General features: G+C 35.1%; 1 protein-coding gene and 1 pseudogene across 3 annotated transcripts in view; one reads left to right on the plus strand and one right to left on the minus strand.

Annotated features, from left to right (window-relative positions):
• Positions 1-6,641: 6,641 nt before the first annotated feature.
• Positions 6,642-22,153, minus strand: part of Cenpc (centromere protein C) — a 68,125-nt gene continuing 52,613 nt past the window's right edge. For 2 of the 3 annotated variants that reach the window (XM_087187722.1, XM_087187720.1), the window contains 2 exons: positions 16,916-17,006; positions 15,259-15,532 (listed from right to left, as the gene is read on the minus strand). In XM_087187722.1, the coding sequence (XP_087043848.1) occupies positions 15,462-15,532; positions 16,916-17,006 (162 nt within the window). In that variant the 3' untranslated portion in view covers positions 15,259-15,461. Of the gene's footprint in view, positions 6,801-15,258; positions 15,533-16,915; positions 17,007-22,153 lie in introns of those variants that run through there. The other variant, XM_087187721.1, reaches the window with a different exon arrangement.
• LOC106009812 (ADP-ribosylation factor-like protein 15 pseudogene) lies at positions 17,634-18,209 on the plus strand (annotated as a pseudogene).

The raw sequence follows: 22,153 nt of genomic DNA on the forward strand, positions 1-22,153 counted from the left end.
ATTAAGGAAAATAAAGAGATTAAGTAAACAAAGATTATTATGATTAATATTATTAAGTAAATAAAGATTATTTTAGCTAATAATCACTGTCATAGTGTGACAGCAGTGAGTTCTATGGGTTTTCATCTCATCTACCCCAAACTTTGTACTACAGAAGCTTACTTCAAAGTTCCAGGTACTGGAGACAGCAACAGGCAAAGATTTCTTTCATTTTTCTTTTTTGGTACCAGGGATCGAACTCTGGTCCTTGTGCTTGTGCAGCAAGTGGCAAAACCACTGAGCTAAATCCCCGCCCCTTCTTTCTTTTTTTAAGATCCCAAGGAGCCTGCTTTCCCTAATCAATAATCGGTGATGTGGTAGCTAAGCAAGCCAAAGAGTAGACAATAACCACTCAATGCTGGGGAATCTGGGTATTCAGTGCCTTCTGTAGCAATGAGGGAGCAACCCCTTTCCAGGCCTGCCCAGTGGGAGAAAAGATATAAACTATGGACTGTGTTAATAGTATGTCAATGTCAACTCATCAATTTTACCAGATGTTCCACTTCAGTATGGGATGGGATGTTAGCAGTGGAAGAAGCTGTGCATGAGTGGGGGAGTAACATTTAGGAACTCTAGACTTTCTGCTCGATTTGTCTTTGAATCTAAACCTGATTTAATGTCTATTTGCAACAGATGATATACATGATAATATACAACAGATAATGTGTAACTGACTAACCATGTTCCAAAGAGCCTAAAATGTTTGTCACCCGGCTGGCCCTTCAGAGAAAAAGATTGCCTTCTCTGTCCTTGTAATAAAGTTTCTTTCTTTTAATAAGCCTTTCTAGACTACTATTTTTCTGGCTACCCAAAAGGTTCAATTTACAATCTCAGAAATTCCTGAAGCTGTTTTAATTTAGTGCTTATTATAGAAGTTATACATAAGATTTGGTAGAATATACTGTTATCAGAGATAAGACATATTTTAATGTAAAACATCACAAGAGTGAAGAAAATCAAAGAACACACAATATGGTTAAAAAACATTTACAATAGCTCAAAATACAAAACACTTAAATTTAAATCTAACAAAACATATACATAACTTGTATATGGAAAATATACAAAGTTGATGAAAGAAATCAACGATCTAAATAGCTGAAGAGACATACAATATTCATGGACTGGTAGATTTCAAGATGGAACAGATGTCATTTTTCCCAGGGATAGATATATTTTACATAGTTAAAAATACCAGGAAGTGTTTGAAATATAGAAGATATTATTCTAAATGTATATGAAGAGGCAAAGGAACCAGAATATCTAAAATAATTCTGAAAAAACAGAACAAAACAAAAGCAAAATGGAGAAATCACTATATCTGATTTCAAGATTTATCAACCACTTACCAGTCCAATTATTTAAGTACAGGATGACCAAAAATTGCATATTTTTTTCAATTTTCATAACAGGAAATATAAAATGACAATTTTATCAAATTTATTCAGTGTAAGAATTGACTGGTTGAAATTACACCTACCTAAGTGACGCTTGGGATAGTCAGTATGTAAACAAATGCACTGGCCAAGTGATGCTCTGGGTAAACTGTTAAGTGGTTAAATACATATACTAATCAAAACGGGGTGACACTGGTAGATACAGACACATGGGTCAACCAAAACCAAACCCAGAAATAGATCAACATAAATGTGCATAGCTGATTTTTTTCATAAAAGTGCAAAAGGAATTCAATGGACGATTTCCCTTCCAATAAATGGTGCTGAAACAATCAGATATTCTTAGCCAAAAAATAAATTTTGACCTAAACCTCTCGCCTTTTACAAAATTAACTCAAAACTTAAATGTAAAATGCAACACTAAAGAATTTCAGAAGATGACATAGGGGACAACCTTTGGGATCTGAAGATTAATGAAGAATTTGCACAACACTAAAAGGGTGATCTATAAAAGAAAAACAATAAATTACACTCCATCAAAATTAAAAACTGTACTCTTCAAAAGGCCTTGTTATAATGATGAGAATAGACACAAGGAGACATTTTATTGAGGATATATGGGTTGCAAATAGGTTTACGAAAAGATGTTCAACATTGTCAGTCACTAAAAATGCAAACTAAGATCAAGACGGGGTATTACTACTTATTAAATTAGCTTTTTCATAATTGAAAATACTGAACTCTAGTGAGAAGTCAAGGAAACCAAATATAGTAAGTCCTGAACTTAGGATTCTGTTCTGAGAGGATGTTTGTAAGTCTGATAAAGTGAGTCTTTTACACTTTTGACACAAATATATAATGTAAAACATAAAAAACCAAACACACAAAAATACTGTAAATAAATATTTTTACTTTTTACTTTTATGGTTACCTTAAAATGGTAAGGTAGACATGTGAGCTATTTCCTGATTTTTGTGCGAAGTCTACTCATATTTATGAAAGTAATAAGTTGGGACTTACTGCATTTCATAAAGTTTGTGAGAATGCAAAATGGTATAATCTGGCAGTTTAGTGGTTTATGAAAACAAGCTAAACATACTTACCATATTAGCATTTGTCAAAGACACATAAAAACTTACTTATGCAAAACCCTATAAATATTTTTTATTTTGTTTTGTATTATGGATCTAACCCAGCAGGTCACTGTATGCCAGACAAGCACTGTATTACTGAGCTATGCCTACAGCCCAGTAGTATGCAACATTTATGTCATCTTTATTTGTGGTACAGTCATAGGAGAAAATACTACCCAGCAGTAAAAAGAAATTAACAATTGATGTACACAATAATTTAGATAGATCTAAATGACATTACAAGTGAGAAAAGTCAAAGGCTGTACAAATGATTCCACTGACATAACAATGTCTAACTCAGGTTACAAAGATGGAAAACAATTAATAGAGGTTAAGAATGACGAGTATAAGGAAAGGGGGTATAACTACAAAGAGGTATCATGAACAACTTAATGATGATGGGATAGTTCCATATCTTTTCCCCCCCAGTATCAGGGATCAAACTCAGGACCTTGCGCTTGCCAGGCAGGTATAGAGCCACTGAGCTACATCCCCAGTAGTTCCATATCTTGAATGCAGTAGTGGTAACAAAGATTTACACACACAGTAAAATGACATGGAACCATATGTATGCATTTTACATATACCTTATTTCCTATTTTATGAATTAGTTACATAAGATATAACCACTGAGAGAAATTAAAGGTGCAAAATCCATACATTAAGTGAATAAATTTTTAAAAATAGAGTCTTTGCTCAACAATAAAATGAAGGATTGCAAGCATTATGAAAAACTATTGTGGGTAACGATCATGATGGATTAATGAGTACTGAATTTGTCCTCCTCCAACAATAAACCAGAAAAGTATTAAAAGTAACTGTGTGCACTGGTCAACAGTGTAGGGTTGTGATTCCTGAAAGACAAGGCATTAACTACAGTCACTTGACTTATTAAAAATTAATTTTATTGGTACAATTTAAATATACATAATGATCACATTCATCAAGGGAGTGTGTACATGTACATGATATACCTTGATTCCTTTTTCTCCCATTCCCCTTCCTACCCTTCAATCTCCCCTCCCTCATTTACAAAAGCTTTGTTTCCATTTTTTCCTTCTTTTATCATTTTTTTCCCTTTTCCCTTCCTTTTTCCCCCCTCCCTCTTTCACAGTTTCCCATTCCTTTTGAGCAGTTTCACCTGATTTTATACCTGAGGGCACTTTCCAAAACTGGGAACAGAGAGTTCAAAAATGAGATGTGGTCTCATTGTACAAACAAAGCAAATCTCAATTTCAGAGTGTGGAAAGGACAGGAACTGCGAAGCGAGGGTACCAGAGAAGACAAGAATATTTTGAAAAAGAGCTCCAGAAATCTCCATGGAATGCCCAAGAGCAATTGTGTGAAACAGAACTTCCTGCAATAGAAATATTTACAGCTTATGCTGTCTACCATTATAGCCACCAGCATCACGTGCTATTGAGCACTTGAAATGTAATAAGTACAAAGGAGTAAATAATTTATTTTATGGGGCCGGGGATTTAGCTCAGTGGTTTTGCTGCCTGTTGTGCAAGCACAAGGACCTGAGTTCAATTCCTGTACCAATAATAATAATAATAATAATAATAATAATAATTTTATTTTGGCTGGACATGGTGGTGCATACTTGTAATCTCAGCACTTAGAAGGCTGAGGCAAGGGGATTGCCATTAGTTCAAGGACAACCTGGGATACATAGTGAGTTCAAGCCTAGCCTGAACTACATAGTGAGACCCTGTATCAAAAAACAACAAAAATATTTTTTAAATTTGTTTAAATTAAATTTAAATGACTATAACCTATGGTTTGTGGCTATCGTGTTAGCCATTAAAAGCCCTTGAGTTAGACTATTAGGATACAAATACAGCAAAATTCTGTGAGGCCTGAAATGAGCCTATAAGCTGAATAAAGACTATAGAGTGGAAATTTCAGGAGATGTGGTTCTGACCAACCATAGTGTAGTTCCCACTGAGCAATCTACACTTTCAGTTTAAACACAGAAAGCTTACTCTTAAAGAATCGACTTCTGTAGCTCTAGAAAAGTTTTTAACCTTAGCAATACTGACAAGTTTTGCAGACTCTCTAACCTTTTCACATCAGATACTGGTAGAAACCACACATGTATCACACATGTTAACAATCAAAAATGTTCCCAAACATTAACAAAAATCCACTAAACAGCAGAAATTATCACTGGTTCACTATTCTAGAGTAATAGGTAATGTAAAACTATTCTAACAAAGACTAAAATAAATTATCAACAGGATCAAGTTACTCATTAACAAATTAGTTCCCTAATGAACTAAAGAAAAATACAGATACAGTTTCAGAAAACTGTTGGGTCTGTGGCCTTGACTATGGTTCTGATCCTCTTCTAGATTGGTCAGAAAGGACTTCAACTAACTGCAAAAATCAGCAATCTTGCTGTAAGAGGGACTCACAGTTCTAGTGCAAGCCTACAGCTTTATGAGTTGAGAGAAATCAGAAATAACAGAAAAATCAGAAATAATCTGCTAGCCAAAAGTCACAGTCTCAGTTGCTAGAGAGCAACAGAATAGCTAAAAATGTATTAAGACCCTAGTAACAGAAGAGTCATAAAGGTCTGAAATGAGTTTTCCAAAGCTCCCTGGCTAACTCTGGATAATGCATATAGCACATTGGAGACTCAAAGCATGAAAAAAAAGTAAAAGCCAACAAAAACCTGAGAACTGGCTGCAATGTTGAATACATCTCCCATCCTATGAAAAAGCAGAAGGTAGAAGGCTTGCAACCCAAAGTGTTTGATATAAATTCATGTCCAGGTCACTGACTGACTACAAAGCTATTCAGGCACAGGGGCTATCCCTGGAGAGCTAGGATAAAAACTGAAATAAACAATTTTAAAAACTGACAAGAGAGGGCCGGGGATTTAGCTCAGTGGCTCTGCCACCTGCCTCACAAGTGCAAGGTCCCAAGTTTGATCCCTGGTACCAAAAAAAAAAGAAAAACTGACAAGAGATAGCAAATAACTCCACACCACAGGGGAGATAAAAGTCCACAATTTCAATCCAGTCAATTACAAAATACTAATAACAAAACCTCTTAGATACAAAATAGAATCTGGAGTTGCTACATTACCTGAAATCTCTAGTTTGCAAACAAAAATTGTTAGCAAAGAAACAGGTATATTTTAAATATATTAAAGGAAATGTAGTCAATGAAAACTCAGTCTACACATTGAATAAGCAAAAACTTCATAATAAATATATTCAAATAATTAGAAGTAAATATATTAAGAACAAGTTTATAAACTATAAGAGCCAAATTAAAATTTTAAGGCTATAAAGCAAAATAACTAAAATTTGAAATGTAAATCTTTATTAGATGAGCTCAATAGCAAATTGGACATAGTAAACTAGTGTGATTTAAAGATATATCAACAAAAATATCAAACTTAATAAATTGGGAAAAATAGAGCTTCGAAGATCTGAGACAACAAAAAAGCACTCCAAAATATGTGCAATGAGGAAGAGAGGCAAGATAAAGGAGAAAAGAAAGTTAAATATTAGCCCCAACCTCCCAAATCTGACTGAAAAATTAACATTCAAATGTCACCATTTCACCAAATATCTAATAGGATCAATACAGTACCTAGAAACATGGTCAAATAAATGCTAACAAAGTAGGCAAGAGAATTCAGTTCAAGAAAGAAATACTTACTTTGGCTCAATTTCAGAGGTTGCCACCCATGGTTACATGGCTGTACTGTTTCTGGGCTTGCAAAGCAGAACTTCAAGGCAACAGCACATGGTGGAACAAAACTGCTCATCTCATGTTGGCCAGAAGGCCCAGAGGGAGAGGGAGAGAGGGAGGAGAAGGGGGAGGGGGAGAAGAAAGAAGAAGGAAGAGGGAAAGAGAGAGGATAACAAGAAAGCCAGAGACAGAGGAAGGGCCTGTTATAGGTAACAGTGATGGCGAACATTTTAGAGACAAATGTCCAAGCTGCAATGACATGAAGTTAAGGGAAGATCCTCTTGGCAAAGAGTCACACATTCAAGTTTACTAATCTTGCAGGCCCAGCAGGCTGTGGCTGAAGGGTATGAGAGGTCATTCCCGAGATAGTTTGCTTGTGCTGCTGACTCTGCTCCAAGAAGAGATCGCGCCCCCTGTCATACTTCCCATAGCTGCAATCCTGTTTGTCTTCCCTTGAAGGAATAGTTCAAGGATGGGAACATCCTGAGACGTGTCTCAGCCCGTTTCTGTAGAGATTAGACTATATTCATAGAGAAGAAAACATTAAACAACACCTGCTGTTTATGCATTCACCTTAAATAACCACTGTAAGTACTATATAAGAGATGTATGAACCAAGAATAAATGTCCTGTTTCTCTTCAGGATCCCATGTCCCGCTTTTGTTTCTTTGTGGCCCCCTACTCTCGGCCCCTATCTTCTCGAGGCTGAACAACACTGCAACCCAAAACCTACTTACTTATTAAATTGTCAACACTGCAACTAAACTGAGGTTTTAGTTTAGAAAAAAATAACTCATACTTTAGTATCTTTTGTCTTAAAAGAAAAACATGCACACCTTAAGTTAGCCACCACTAGTGTAGGAAATACTCTTCCATGTTACACTTCTAGTGACCTTCTTCCTTTAACCAGGTACCCCTTCCTATCAGCATATTCAGCTATGAACTAATCAACAAATTAATCCATCACTCCACCCCAGATCTAATTACCTTCCAGAAGTTTCACTTTGAACACATGGGCCTTTTAGGGCACATTTTTGATCCAAAACATAACAATTTCCCAAAGACCTGTGCTCCAAATGCTACTACATCTGGACAAAGCCTTCAACCCATGGGTTTTTTCAGATACAAACTACAATGATTAAAGACCAAAATCTTCACAGTAGCTTGGTAAAAATGATTCACCACATAGAAGGGAATGCCATGATTTACAGTGGATATCTTGTCAAAATGACAGAGGACTGAAGGCAATGAAATGGTACAAAGTATTAATGCAAAACAACCTGTAAACCTAGTATCAAGTGAAACTATCTTTCAGAAATAAAGTCAAGATAAACACATTCCTAGAAACTTATAAAAATCAGAAAATGTGTTACTAATATGTAAGAAATATTAAAGTTCTTTGTGCAGAAGGAAAAACACCAGATACTAAATAAGACACAAGGAAAGCACCAATGACAATAAAAAAACTGTTTATAAATAATACATGTTTTAATTTTAAAAAGGAATTCACAGTAATAATTACAACACACAATAACCTGGATATATAAATACACACAGTTAGATATATGCATGTTATAATATAATGCATATAATAATAACTTAAAAATGGGGAAAAGAAATTAGGCTATGTTGGTGCAAAGTTGCTTTATTTACCAGAATAAGCAGTAAACTGATAGATGTCAGGATAAATTAGAGCCAAATATAGTAATCTCTGAAGGAATAACTAAAAAGAAAAACTGAAAGAGATAAATCCAGATTTAAATTAAAAAGTTTTTTAAAACATGTAACCCAAAATAAGGGATTAAGGAATGAAGACAAAATCCATGAGAAATTGAGAAAACAGACAACAAAATGGCAGACATGATTGCAATTATACCAATATTTACATTAAACATAAACACTCCAATGACAAGCCAAGATTGTGAGACTGTACTAAAAAAAAATCAAGATGTATATACTTTCTACCAGACACATTTAAATGTAAAGTCATAATAAAGAGAAAAAGATGTATCAGTGACTACAAGACAGCTGATGTTTATAGTAATAGCAGAAAGAATATAGATTAAAATGAGAAATATTTCATAATAAATGGGTCAACAGAGCAAGAAGATATAACAATAAATAAATACCATATATAAACTTAGTAACAGTCTCAAAATATTTAATGCAAAAACTGGAAGATTTGGAGAAGAGATATTTCATGGAATGAAGAGTACTGATATTCCTGTATCAGTAATAGAATAACCACACAAAAAAATCAGTATCGAATACGTAGAATACTAATCTGTTGCAACAGACATACAATACTCTAACCTACACAACAGAATACATGTGATTCCAATACACATGAAATATTTTCCAAGATACAATATGGTATGAATCAATAAACTTTAGTAAACATAGAAGGTTGAAATTATACCAACTTTTCTCTGGCCGTATCAGTGGCTGGCAAAATACAGAAAATATCTAACTTATTGTGTTGAATAAAGAGGTTTTTAGAATATAATCCTGCCTATTCATTTGCCTATTCTATATGGCTGCTTTCATGCTATAAATGGATAACTGAATAGCTATGAATGAACACACTAGTATAGATAAAAATATTTAAATTGCAGGAAAATAACAGGATATTCTCTAGTGCTTGGAACTTTTAAAGATACATATCAAAATAAATCATTGGTCAATAAAGATATCACAAGAAAATTAGAAAATATTGAGAATAAAAATGTGGCATAGTAAAATTTATGATAAGCTAACAGTACTTACAAAGGAGTTCTGCAGCTCCTTTGTTAAATGAGACCTGAATTAGAAATGACAAAAATTCTAAACCCTCCACTTCAAGAGATTAGAAATAGAAAATTAATCTCATATTATTTCTATATAACACAATCAAACCACTTCATACATGAATGGAAATAATACTAATGTTATACTTAGGCCTATGAAATGCCATCAACAGCAAACTCATCACAAAGAGAAATAATCCTCCACGATTTATGAAAGGAGAAATTTTTAAAAAGGCATTTAGAAACACCTTATATCTCATACCTAATTCCTCTTGCACTTCACCTCCCATAATAGCATTTAAAATGTACTTAATTATTGTTATGGCTTTTATCTAGATGTCCCTCCAAAGCCTCATGTGGCCATCAGTGGGGCTTTGCAGAGGTGGGTGGATCTAGACTGTGATGCTGGAGTTAACTGTGTGATGCTGGGATCAAAAGTTTGTAGTTACTAAATTAGTCCACTGATAGGTTTGGAATAGCTCTGGGTAGGATTAAGGGTGCCCCACCCTCGGTGTGAGTGCTACTTGCCCTAAGGATGGTGGCTTGAATAGAATTAAGAGGTAGAAAGAGGGCTGCTGTGGACACTGCAGCTTCTTCACTACTTCACTGCTTTTTGCTGTCTTTCACCTACCATGAACTGTTTCTCCTCTGAGTTGCCCTTTTGCCATGCTACTTTAACTTGGAGACAGCAGACTGTGGACTGAAAGCTCCACAAACTGTGAGCCAAAATAAACCTTTCCTCCTTTAAATTTGGGTGTTGGGTATTTTTTCTCAGAAACAAAAAAAGCAACTAAGACAATTGTTAAATGAGACCTGAAAAATTGCTGGTCTCAGAATAATTTACCATGAAACATCAACTTATTTAAAGTTGATGGTAATCATAACATGAATCTATACTCCTTGAAATTAAAAATACTATTTAGCTCAGATTTATTTACTGAAACATTTCACTTTTAATGTTAAAGTAGGGGAGGCCACATGCAGCAGTGTCAGAAGATACCACCTCCAGCAGCAAATATGAATAGATACATGATAGGAAAAAAGTGACATAGTAGTTGAATAGATGTCACATCCACACAAAGACACATAAGCAAAGAAGGTCATCTGACAATGGAGCCAGGAATTGTAGTGTTGCAGGTGAAAAACCATGGAATGTCAAAGATTGCCAGCAAACCACCAGAAGTTATAAACAGATTCTTTTCTACAGGTTTCTAAAACATCACTGCCTGATGATATCTTGATTTCAGACTTCTAGTCTCCAGAATTGAGACAATAAATTTCTATTCCTTTTTTTTTTTGGTACCGGGAATCGAACTTGAGTCCTTACATTTGAGGGGGCAGGTGGCAGAACCACTGAGCTAAATCCCTGGCTAAATTTCTATTCTTTACATCACTGAGTCTATATTTTATTACAGTAGCCCTAGGAAACTAATACAGATGTTCAATTACCACAGTTCTATACTATTATTTAATAATCAATGCATTAAAGCTAATATTTAGAAAACGCTGTTTAGATGAACCGACATTAATCGCTCTCTGACAAAAGCATGTGTGTTTGTTGTGGGAGCAGTGATTCTGGTACTCTTTACATATAATTAAAATATCATTTTCCTTAGTGGCCATGATGTGCAACCTCACTGCAGTCCCAAAGGTGACGGAGCTAAGCAACCGAGGACTGAAACCTCCAAAACTAATATATGCTGGGAGACCCAACAAGGCTGACTAGAGGAGTAGCAGCACCAGAGATACTCAGAAGGGATTCACTAAAAGTACAGGTACTCTGATACAGGGGAAGTACTTAGACCCTGAAGCAGAAAATGAATCTGAAATAGGATATATGTAGATCAAACCAATTAATTATCTGGATCATTGAAAAGGGGATAGCTTTTACCATGAACAGCTGTAGAATTTAGTCCAATACTTTTTCTCCAACTACTGACAGGATCATATGGCTTTTTCCCTTTCCTCTGTTAAAATGATGACTTTTGGGGGTGGATCTTCCAATGCTGAACCAACACTGCATCAAATTTCTATCTATGTTCATACTTTTTTCTTCTATTATCTTTATCCAGTTTTACTATTAGCACAATGTTGATTTCCTAAAATGAGGGGAGAAGTGTTCCTTCTTTTTTCTGCTTTAAGTGTTTGACATAATTTAAAGCAGTACCAGCACAGCGGTCCACAGCAGCCCTACCCCTGCTCCTCTAAGGAGCAGCCACCACAAATGTGCCAAGTAGCCTGACAGAATGAACTAGCAGTTCATTCTGCACTGCAGAGGCCTATTTCCGGGGACAGATTCTGTGTATATCAGCCCCTTCTCCCCATCACCCCACCCCCAAACACTGCATCCCTGCAGTATGCTCTGAGGTGCTGAACCAGGTGTTCAATGGTGGGCAAGGGAAGCCCTCCCCAACTCAAATAAAGATAATGGGGGAACAGTGCCTGCCCACAAACAGGGTGTGACCATGAATTGCATCTATGAGGGTAGGGTGGGACTGATTAGTTGATCCAGTGAGCTTTTCCCTGTTTCCATAAAGACCAGAAAAACCTGAGTTAGCAGGAAAACCTAAACAGTGATCATAGTCACTCTTGGGAGGTGGACAGCCTTAACCCAAGCCTAATAACTACAGCCAATTCTGCTTGCTGGCTGGAAAGGGAAACTACTGACACAAGACACTCAGATTGTAGGATGGCAACCTAAGACTACAGCTAAAAATGCCCACCACAGCTTCCGTTAAGGTGAGATCAAAGGAAAGTGACGCCCCTCACCAGAGATAAGAGGGGAAATAGTGTGTTTGCATATAAACAGACCACAGCTGAAACAGGAAGGGAACCATGTGCACTTAGGCTTTATGGCATAGCAGACAAGTGGGAACTGCATGTTTGTTCTCTTGTTGGAGTGTTTGATCTGGGTTCCCACTAGATTTTTGTGTTGCTTTTCTCTTTTTGTACTTTGATGCAGTTATTTTTTTTCTCTCTTCTTTCTATTCCTTTTCAATACTAGCTTTTGTACCAATATTATTTTATTTTTTGCTAGTTTCTCCTACTTTTTAAATTCTTCGGGGTTTTCCCCTATACGCTGCCCTTTCAGTATTTTCTATCTTCTCTCATATTAACCTTCTGTCTTTTATATTCTATTCCTTTTGCTCTTCCTCATTTCACCTAGTCCTCTGCCTCTTCTCCACCTTACAGGTGCATAAATATATCAACAAGTTCTAACAACACTGTAGCTTTCCTTCATCCAAAATTACACCTCCTTCCTTCTACATCTTGCCCCTACCCCCACAAATACCTTAAAACCCTCAACAATCCCCTTACTCCAACTATAAAGGGGCCCCAACAGAGTTTGACCCAATTTTACCTACTTCTCCTATGTACCTCTCTTCCTACTGACTTACATCCCTCTTTCACCCTTCCCTCTCAACTCTTTCCCTCCATTCTCCTTCCACATCCCACAGTAACTACTAAAAACAATATAGTATAGACAAATGGTGTTGAACCTATGGCATGCGTATTTTTAAGACAAAAGATGTTTAAGTATGAGTTCATTTCCTAAACTAAAACCTTAGTATTTAGGTTTAATTGCAGTGTTGGCATTTTGCAATAAATAAATGGATTGTTGGTTCCAGAGTGGGCACTCATCTCTAAAAGGTTCACCATCACTGGTATAGACTGTAAAGGTTACTGATAAAGGTTGAATGTGTAAAGTAAGGCTGAACACATTTAAGTGATGCATGATTGGTTCTGTTGATGTTATTTTAACCAGTAGTAAGTCTCTCATCACAACAAAGTGACAGGGTCCAAACCATTAAAATTAAATAATGGAAGGGGTGAACACCACTATCTCTGTACAAAAAAAGAAAGAAAAAAGCCAGGAACACATCACTCAAAGGTAGAATATAACTAGAAAGATCTTCATATCAAGTACAATCTCTCCTTATTCTACTTTGACCACCAGCACACAAAAAAAAGAGGGGGAGGGGGAGAGGTATAGGGAGAGGGAGACATGGAAAAACAAAGCAACAAATGTCCCCAAGAACTTCAAACTCTCATAATGCAGGTCCAGGGGGCACTGATGGAAAGCCTAAAAAGGTAGCAAGGCTTTATGAGCCTATTAAAGAAAAGGTAAAGACACTTAGCAAGTTCATAGAGGTCATTACCCAAAAGTTCATGAACCTACCAAACAAACTGACATATGTGAATATGGGAGAAACAAGTTGGAAGAGCAGATCAAAACAGTTCAAAGCATGAATGATAAATTTATCAGATATATCTGCCCATGAAAATGTGTCAAACAGAAAAATAAAAAACTGTATGTAATTCATAAACTACAGAGATGATCAATGCAAAGACAGGGTTTCTGAAATCAAGGACAAAATGGTACATTACAACAACTTTCTCAGAGAAGCTTTAAAAACAGAAAAACAAGATAAAGTAATCCATCAGCAACTAGATGATGTTAAGACCAATAGTTTCTCTGGTGTGAGAAACTGAAAGTGTAAATAAGGATCTAAATGTATAATAATGTGAAATAGGAAGAAAAGGTCCAAAGGGGAAGGAGAAGTGGGAGTGGTAGGGGAAAGGAAAGAAGGGAAAGGAATAAATATGAGAAAAGGAAAAAATGGAAACAAAGTCTTTGTAAATAGAGAAGGGTGGAGGGGTTGAAGAGAGGGCAGGGGAATGGGAAAAAAATAAGAACCAAGATACATTATGTAACGGTACAAATTGCCAATAATGAATGTCAGCATACTGTAGACTTAAAATGTACCAATAAAATTAATGAATAAAACAAGAGTTGGAGGGAGGGAGGAGGGACAGGGGATTAAAAAAAAGAATTAGGATATGTTATTTATATGTAACAACTCCTCACAATGAGTGTAATCATTATGCAGTGCAAATAGGTATTAATGAAAAGTAAATAAATAATAATTTTTAAAGAAAAAAACCCCTAAGGCTAACGAGTTAGAAACTAGAAGATAGATTTTTATGAAATAAAAATAAATAATCTGTTTAATCATAATAGAACACTTTTCAAGTGTGCAGAAAGATTAGACCATGAGGCTTATAGAATTCCAACTAACAACACTTAAAAAAGAAACTCCTCAAGACATACTTAGTCAAAATCCCAGACGCCCAATGAAAAGACAGAAGCAGGGCATGGTAGTGTAAGTCTGTAATCCAAGAACTGGAGAGGCTGAGGCAGGAGGACTGCCATGAGTTCAAGGCCAGCCTGAACTATATAAAGAGACCCTGTCTCAAAAATAAAAGAAAGAAAGAATTCATATGGAACCAGCAGATACTCAGAGTAGCAAATGCAATCCTGGGTAATAACAGTAAAGCAGGAGGCATCACAATCCTGGACTTCAAGTTATACTACACGGCTATAGTGACAAACACAGCATAGTACTGGAACTAAAACAGACATGAAGATCAATGAAACAGAATGCAAGATGCAGAAAAAACCCTAGACACATTCAGCTATTTGGTCTTTGACAAAGGAGCCAAAAACATGTTGGAGGAAAAACAGCCTAAAGAGGCAAATGCTGGTGGGAAAACTGGCTATCCACAGGCAGAAGACTAAAGCTAGATCCACATCTCTCACCAAGTACTCAACTAAAACCAAAATGGATCGATGATCTAAATTTTAAAACAGAAACAACCTATTGTAAGACAAAGTAAGTGAAACTCTTTAAGTCACAGATGTAGTCAAAGACTATGGACAGAATCCAATGACACAAGAAATAATATCAAGAACCAACAAAATTAGATCAAATTACAAAGCTTCTGTACAGCAATCAACAGTGTGAAGAGAAAACCTACAGAATATGAAAAAAAATTTGCCAGCTACACCTTGGACAGAGAACTAGGGGTTAGGGAAAAGGGATGAAAAAGATGTAAGATGTGTCATGTACCCATAATGAATGTAACCATTATGTGTTGCAAACATGAACTAAAAAACATACTAATAATAATGACAGAAAGGGATCTAACAACAGAGGAAGGGAAAAAGGGGAGAAAAAGAATCACCACTAGTTCAAGGTCACCCTGAACTACATAGCAAGACCCTCAAAAAAAAAAGAAGAGAAAATCAAGATACAGTACGTTAAGTATAAGCACATACTCCCTAAGATGTAATATCATGTCTAGCACACGTGCCAAAGTTATTTAAAAAAAAAAAAAAACTAATACAAGTTCCACAGAAACTGGGTAAAATTTTTATTTAAAAATATTGCATATAGTTACAAACATAAATGTCTCAACCATACAAACTATTTTATATAGTGTGTATGTGCACATATATATATATATATATAAAAAACACACACATATATATACATACACACACACACACACACACACACACATACACCCCTATTTAAACCTGCCTTGTCATTTCATCTCTTTATTTGAGTAAACAGAAGTATACTTTCCTCATTCAGGAGATTTTTGATGTTGTAGTAATTACCTAAAGAAAAAAAATAATAAAATTATTTCCATAGAAAACATTTTTTGAGTAATCATCTGACAGTTACAATACATAACACAAAATAAAAATAATTCACCTAATTCAAAGTAACTCTTACTTCCCGAACTCAAAAGATCCAAGAGTTAACTACCACCCATTAATACAGATATGGCTTGAAAGAATATAAACTTTATATCATTCTGTAACAAATGCATAGATAATTTAGAAAAGAGTGCAAGAGGGCCGGGGATTTAGCTCAGTGGTTTCACTGCCTGCTGCGCAAGCGCAAGGACCCGAGTTCAGTCCCTGGTACCAAAAAAAAAAAAAAAAAAAAAAAAGAGTGCAAGAAAAGAAAATCTCTTTCTGAAAGCAATCATTATGAAATCTTTGGAACTGTTGTGGATAGATTCTCCTAATCAGATACATATGCTTCATTAATATATAATGAAGTATAAAAGGTATAGGTTAAATAAAAATTTTATATTTCTTAATTTTAAAAAGGCAATGCCAGGTGTGGTGGCACATGCCTGTAATCCCAGCACTCAGAGGCTGAGGCAGGAGGATCACCAAGAGTTCAAGGCCAGACTGTACTACAAGGCAAGACCCTGTCGCGAAAAACCAAAAAAGAAATAAAAAGGCAAATGGTGCTATTAACAATAAGGTAGTGATGCCATGCCTGCCTCGCAAGCTCAAGGTCCTGGGTTCGATCCTGGGTACAAAAAAAAAAGGTAATGAATAATAGCAAAAGTTTATACAGATGGACAGCATTACAAATGGTAGGGTTTTTTTCAGTAAAAATTGCAATTTTCTATACATTCAAAATTGATAAAACTTAACCAAGTTAATAAAGTATTCCCAATAGTGCTAGCATATACTAAGGGCTATATAAATATAGCTAATATTTTCTCCCTCCTTTAGAGTTTAAGCTTCGTAAGTGTAAAGATTTTTTTCCATGTTTTACTCATTTATTTATCCTTTAGAGTAAATCTTGGCCACAGCAAACTCTTATTCATATCTGTTGAATGAATAAATTAAAATAATTATTTCCAATGACTTATGTTCTTCAGTATACTGTTCTGTATCTTTAATCCACCAAAAACAGTTTGGCTACATAATGTCTTAAGAGATGACATAGCGGAAATATATCCTGGAATGCAACATCCCATCTAGTCTTTTATATTCAACAATAAAGGAATCATCTTCATGTATAAAAACACTAATATAATTACCTAATGATAAAATGAAAGAAAATATGTACTAAACTGTTTTGGTACTGGTCACAACATACTTTTGTTTTGACCACTGTGGCTTCCATTTTCATGGTACATGTAACTATACTAATGTTTTAACTATGTGAAGTAAAATGTCTTCAGTTATTCTTACCTGAAGGAACATAAAATGAATCCCCAGTAGTTATCATATAAGGTGTCTCATGTAAGGTACACAAAAGGTCACCAACATTAACATAAAAAACCTATAAAATTAAAAATAAAAATTTCATTTCAAATTGAACCACAAATATATTCCAAAAATTCTTAAAGGAAATGCAGTAGGCAGAACAGCTCTCATAGATACCCATGTTCTAATCTCCAGAACCTGTAAACATGCTACACATTACATGGCAAACAAGACCTTGAGATAGGTTTTTTTTAGGGTTTTTTCCCTCTTTCTTCCTAAAATTCTTACACTGCCATGTTTATTTTCCTGTTCTTTGCACCTTTTAATTTTTGTATTTTCTATTTCTTAATCTCTTTTTGGTGTCTTCCGAGCAAGTTCCACAATCAGCTCTCAGACTTCACTTGTTAACTATCTGTGGTTTGATTTGACCGGGAGGAGGTATACTGAGGACAGAACCTAGGGCCCTATGGTTAAGCGCTTTGCCACCAAGCTTCCCCCTCCACCCTTTGTGGTTTGATTTTAAGAAATCTTTCACTGCTATTCTTTCTTATTCAGACTTTGCAGCACTATGTTTTAAGAAAAGTTACTGGCCAATAGTGGTTCTCTGGTTTGTTACCCCGCCTTTTTCTCAGAAACATATAAATGTGCTTCATGTTATTTTAAAAAGTGAAAATATTCCTCTATTAAAAGAAAAATTTTCAACATGGATTATCTGTGTTTTAGAGCACTTTGCTGCAAGGGACCACCACCTGCATGACCGGAGTATCATCTAGTATGCATAGACCTCACAGGTTCTGGCAACACCAGTCTGCTGTCAAAGCTGTGCAGTGAAAGCCCTGAGAATGTCATGTCAACCACAGGTTCTAGTATAAAGGCAGTGCCATTCAGAATGCCATCTTGAATGTAAAAGAACTTGGAGGAGCTGATAATATCAGAAAATACTGGAGTCGCTACTACCAAGAATCTCAAGGGCTAATATTTGTATCAGACAGTGCTTCTTCAGAGGATCATTTAGAAACTGCTAGAAATGAACGGCACTCAGCTTTTCAACAGCCACAGTTATACACTTTACCTTTTAATACTGGCCAATCATTAAGACAAGAAAGCAGGACGCTCAGTGCAAGAGATCAAAAAATATTTTGAACTTGAACCACTTGCATGAGGAAAACGCTAGATTCTGCAACCCTGTTCACTGGATGACATGGATGTGCTGAAAGACAGCTTCTCTCAGCTGATAAGTTTGTTAGAAGAAAAAGACCAGGAAGCTATGAGAATGTGAATCTAGCAGAAAAAAAGCGAGTTCCTAAAAGGCCTTGAACCTATTGTGTTAGTTTCTTGTTTTAATTTTATGTTGTTATCGGTACTATCATGACTCCACTATCTATTTTCTGCTAGTTATTTCAGGCTCTCTTAAAGTGAATATTCTGTAAGTCAGGTGAATTATCATCAGCATTAATGTCAAGTACACTACTGAGAATTTATTTTCTGTTTACCGCTAATTATCTTCACCACCTGTCTCTTTCTTCTGTTGTTCTGAACATCTCTTTTATGCATCTCTTTGTGCAAAAATGAATGGAATTCATGGCTCACAGAAACCAAACCCCTTAAGAACTCAGAAAGACTAAGTACCTTGATGAATTTTCCCTGTTGGGAGTGGAGTACTGTGTCACTGGAACTCCACATAATATGTATGTCATTTTTCAAGACATTTTTCAAGACTCTTATTTACTTCTTTATATACTGACCTTACAGAGTATGAATGAAAAATGAGTATCAAAATTGTTCATTTATCATTGTATTATCAAAGAATATCCTGCCATAGTAAATTTAGCTTTGAAGATCTTTTTTTTTGGTACCGGGGATCAAACTCGGGTCCTTGTGCTTGAGCAGCAGGCAGCGAAACCACTGAGCTAAATCCCCGGCCCCAACTTTGAAGATCTTAAAGACCAGATGCACAGTGTTTCCTTGATTATATCTGAGGTCTCAATTTCTTTCCTCTTTTAAGAGCAAAGACACTGATTTAGGTTTTGAGGAGTTGGTGGAAATTTAGGCACAATGCATGCATCACTAATTACATTTAATTGTGTCCTTAAATATTTTTAATGGTATAATTAGCCTGCCATTAAATCAAGCTGCAACATAATACACATACCTTTTTTCTAAAATTCAAAATGTTAGAAACAGAGAAAATAATTTTTTTTTTTGGTACCAGGGATCGAACTCAGGTCCTTGCTCTTGCACAGCAGACAGCAGAACCACTGAGCTAAATGCCCGGCCCATGAGAAAATAATTTTTAATAGATTAAAATTTTAAAACAGCCAAGCAAAGTATAGTATATACTCATTTGGGTTTAAGCTGGAATGGATCTGACAAAGATATCAAAGACAAAACCATCTGTATATTTATTCATTAAGTGCTAATGTAGTTTAACAGAGTCTGTTAAAGCCTCCATCTAGTAGTTAAGGTCCATCAGTATTTCTATTATAAATCTCTATTTTCAGGAGTTTCAGTGTGCCCTTAAAAATATGCTGGGGCTGCAGCAGATAAATAATTTGAGGGCCTGGATTCAGTCTTTGATACTAATTTTTTCCATGTTATTTAAATGATAAAATTGCATAGAGATTAAATGCAGTTTTAATAAGCTTTAATGCCTTTGACCTTTTCTAAATCAAGAATAATCTATGGATATTGAGGTTCACAGGTAAAATATTCTTTGGCACATTTTGCAGACTTTTGACCACTTATTAAAATACTAAGTGGTCAAATGATAGAAAACTGCTCCCTACACCTGAGCAGTAAAAACATACTTGAATTTTTAAGTAGTGTAGACTGATACCCAAATACCACAGACTCCTACTGTATTAAAAGATGACATAAAACCTGGTAATTTTCCCCAGCCAATATACTTCAGACCCTTCACATCATTCAAAGACAATTTTGTGATTTAAATTTATAAACGGATTTCTAATGACATCATCACCTTTGAAACATCCAACATTTCTTTATGATCCCAAAAGATCCATAGTATATACAATTTTGTCTGCAATATCCTTGAATATTTCTAACACAGTGTAATAAATCCACGAGCAGCCCAGAAGTTGTATTCCAATGATCATTTGTACAATTCCTATTTTTATTTTGTCCTATTGTGCTCATCTTCTATGAAACAATAAGTGACTATTAGGCCTTTCTTTCCCCACAAGTTCATTAAATGTAGAATATTGTCTTTTTAAGATACTGTGGCTGAGTGTCCCAAGCCATCTGTTAAATGACTTCCCGTTGTCTATATGTGTTCATGTGTTTGCCAGTGATGGGCTTTTCCTCAGACTCAAGCCATCAGAATGAAAATATTATCAATCAGTACCCAACAAGAGCTGTTTTGACAAGTTTCTGTCTGACGCCTAATGTTTCACAACTGTCAGTAAGGCTCCATCTTTGTCTAGCAGGTTGGAGCTTGCTGTCTTGCTGTTTTCAGAGCAGTATCCTGTTCTTGTAACCCTAGAATTTGCCATGTTTTGGAAATACATGTGGGGGAGGGGGAGGGCCTGGTCAGGTGGATGGGGGTTGGGAGGTGGGGGTGCATCTGCTATTCCTACTTTCCAGTAAAGTGCCACAGGTGTCTTAGTTTGCATATTCAAATATTATATAGGGAAAACAGTCTGTTGTGTATTTCTTCAATTAGCTTCTTGTTATATTTATGGAAGTTACCAGTTTTTGTACCTTCTGAGCTACAGCAGTTGCCTTTTAAAAATGGCAATTAATTTACACAAAACTTTGTATCCACTGTAGTTTACAGTTATCAGTTGCTATTAAATGCCTTTCTATTAAAAATACTGTATCTATATTAAGGATTAACAGATTTATGTGGACATTTGCCAAACAAGAACTTGTTATTGTCCTTGATTTATGTATAATTCCCACTATCATCAAATGAAAATAAATGCTGAGTAGAACTGAATGAAAAAAAAAAAACTTTCATTTTTCTTAGTAAAAAAGGACAGTGTAAAAGAGACAAAATCAGCTACAACCACACAGTAAAATATTTTTTCTATATTATCTTCATGTTTTTATCATTTACATTTTAAAATTCTAGTCCAAAAAACAAAGAATTTCCTATCTTGCACATTTGCTTTAATGTTCTCCCAGTCATCTTCTAACAGGGCTAATTTTCAAAGTAATGTGCTTAAAATAATTTTAAAGTGCTCAAAACAGTGCTTGGAGTATATAAGGGCCAGATAAGCTTTATCATATCATATAGTATAATGGTTTATTCCACTATTAAAAATTTAACATTTTCTTCTGACAACACTTGTTTCTAATTTTTACAATTATGTTAACAGTCAATGTTACAATAAATACAATTTCCCCTCAACTCTTAAATTATCATCCTAGGAAAAATTCCTAGAAATGACATGCATACATCACAGAGTATGAATATTTTTCTAATAATTTCTACTTAGTAATTATAAAGTATCATTTATTTTTAAATGTGGATACCTTGGAATATTAGCCAGGTTAATGGCTTTCAAATATTATTAAAATTTCCTTTTCAGTTTAATGGTTAACTGCTATTATTTCAGTAGTGAAACGTCTAATGTTTCTCTTCGTTATCATTCTCTTATTTAACAGGGACTATGGCTTTAAAAATGCAATTTTTACTCTTTAAATAAAACCTGGAGCTCTATAACATTTTAAGATTAGATTTATGAATATTTTAAAATTATTTAAATTAGGATTCTACTTATACTGATGTAGTAATAAATTACTCTTTACTCTCGTATGTGCCTTTTCCTTTCCTTGCCTCAATTTGTCCTTCTTTGTTAATATAACTCAAGGTTTTGATGAATTTTATTCCTCCCTTCTGAGCTTATTTTAATTTTCTTATTAAAAAGAATTATTTTGAATGGAATGCTTTAATAACTCAGGATTTCAGGTTCCTGAAATGTCACATACTGAATAAACAATGTCTCTTAGTTATGACATTTTTAAAATGATGGCACCATGTAAACATCCACAAAATTTAATGTTTTTGAACTTTACAGTTTTCAACTTTATCTTACACATACACACACACTCCCCAAGAGGTACAGTATGTCTCCAATGGGGGACGAAACATGGAGCAAGAGACTGAATGACTCACCTTAAATCACATTATAACTTTAGTCAGTAATGTTACTTAGTACTTACTGAAGCAATTATTAATCATGACTTCACTACTAACTG

Source organism: Heterocephalus glaber, unplaced genomic scaffold (genome assembly GCF_053883595.1).
Source record: "Heterocephalus glaber isolate CG9 unplaced genomic scaffold, H.glaber_assembly_v1.0 deba00001509, whole genome shotgun sequence".
NCBI classification, from domain to species: Eukaryota; Metazoa; Chordata; class Mammalia; order Rodentia; family Bathyergidae; genus Heterocephalus; species Heterocephalus glaber.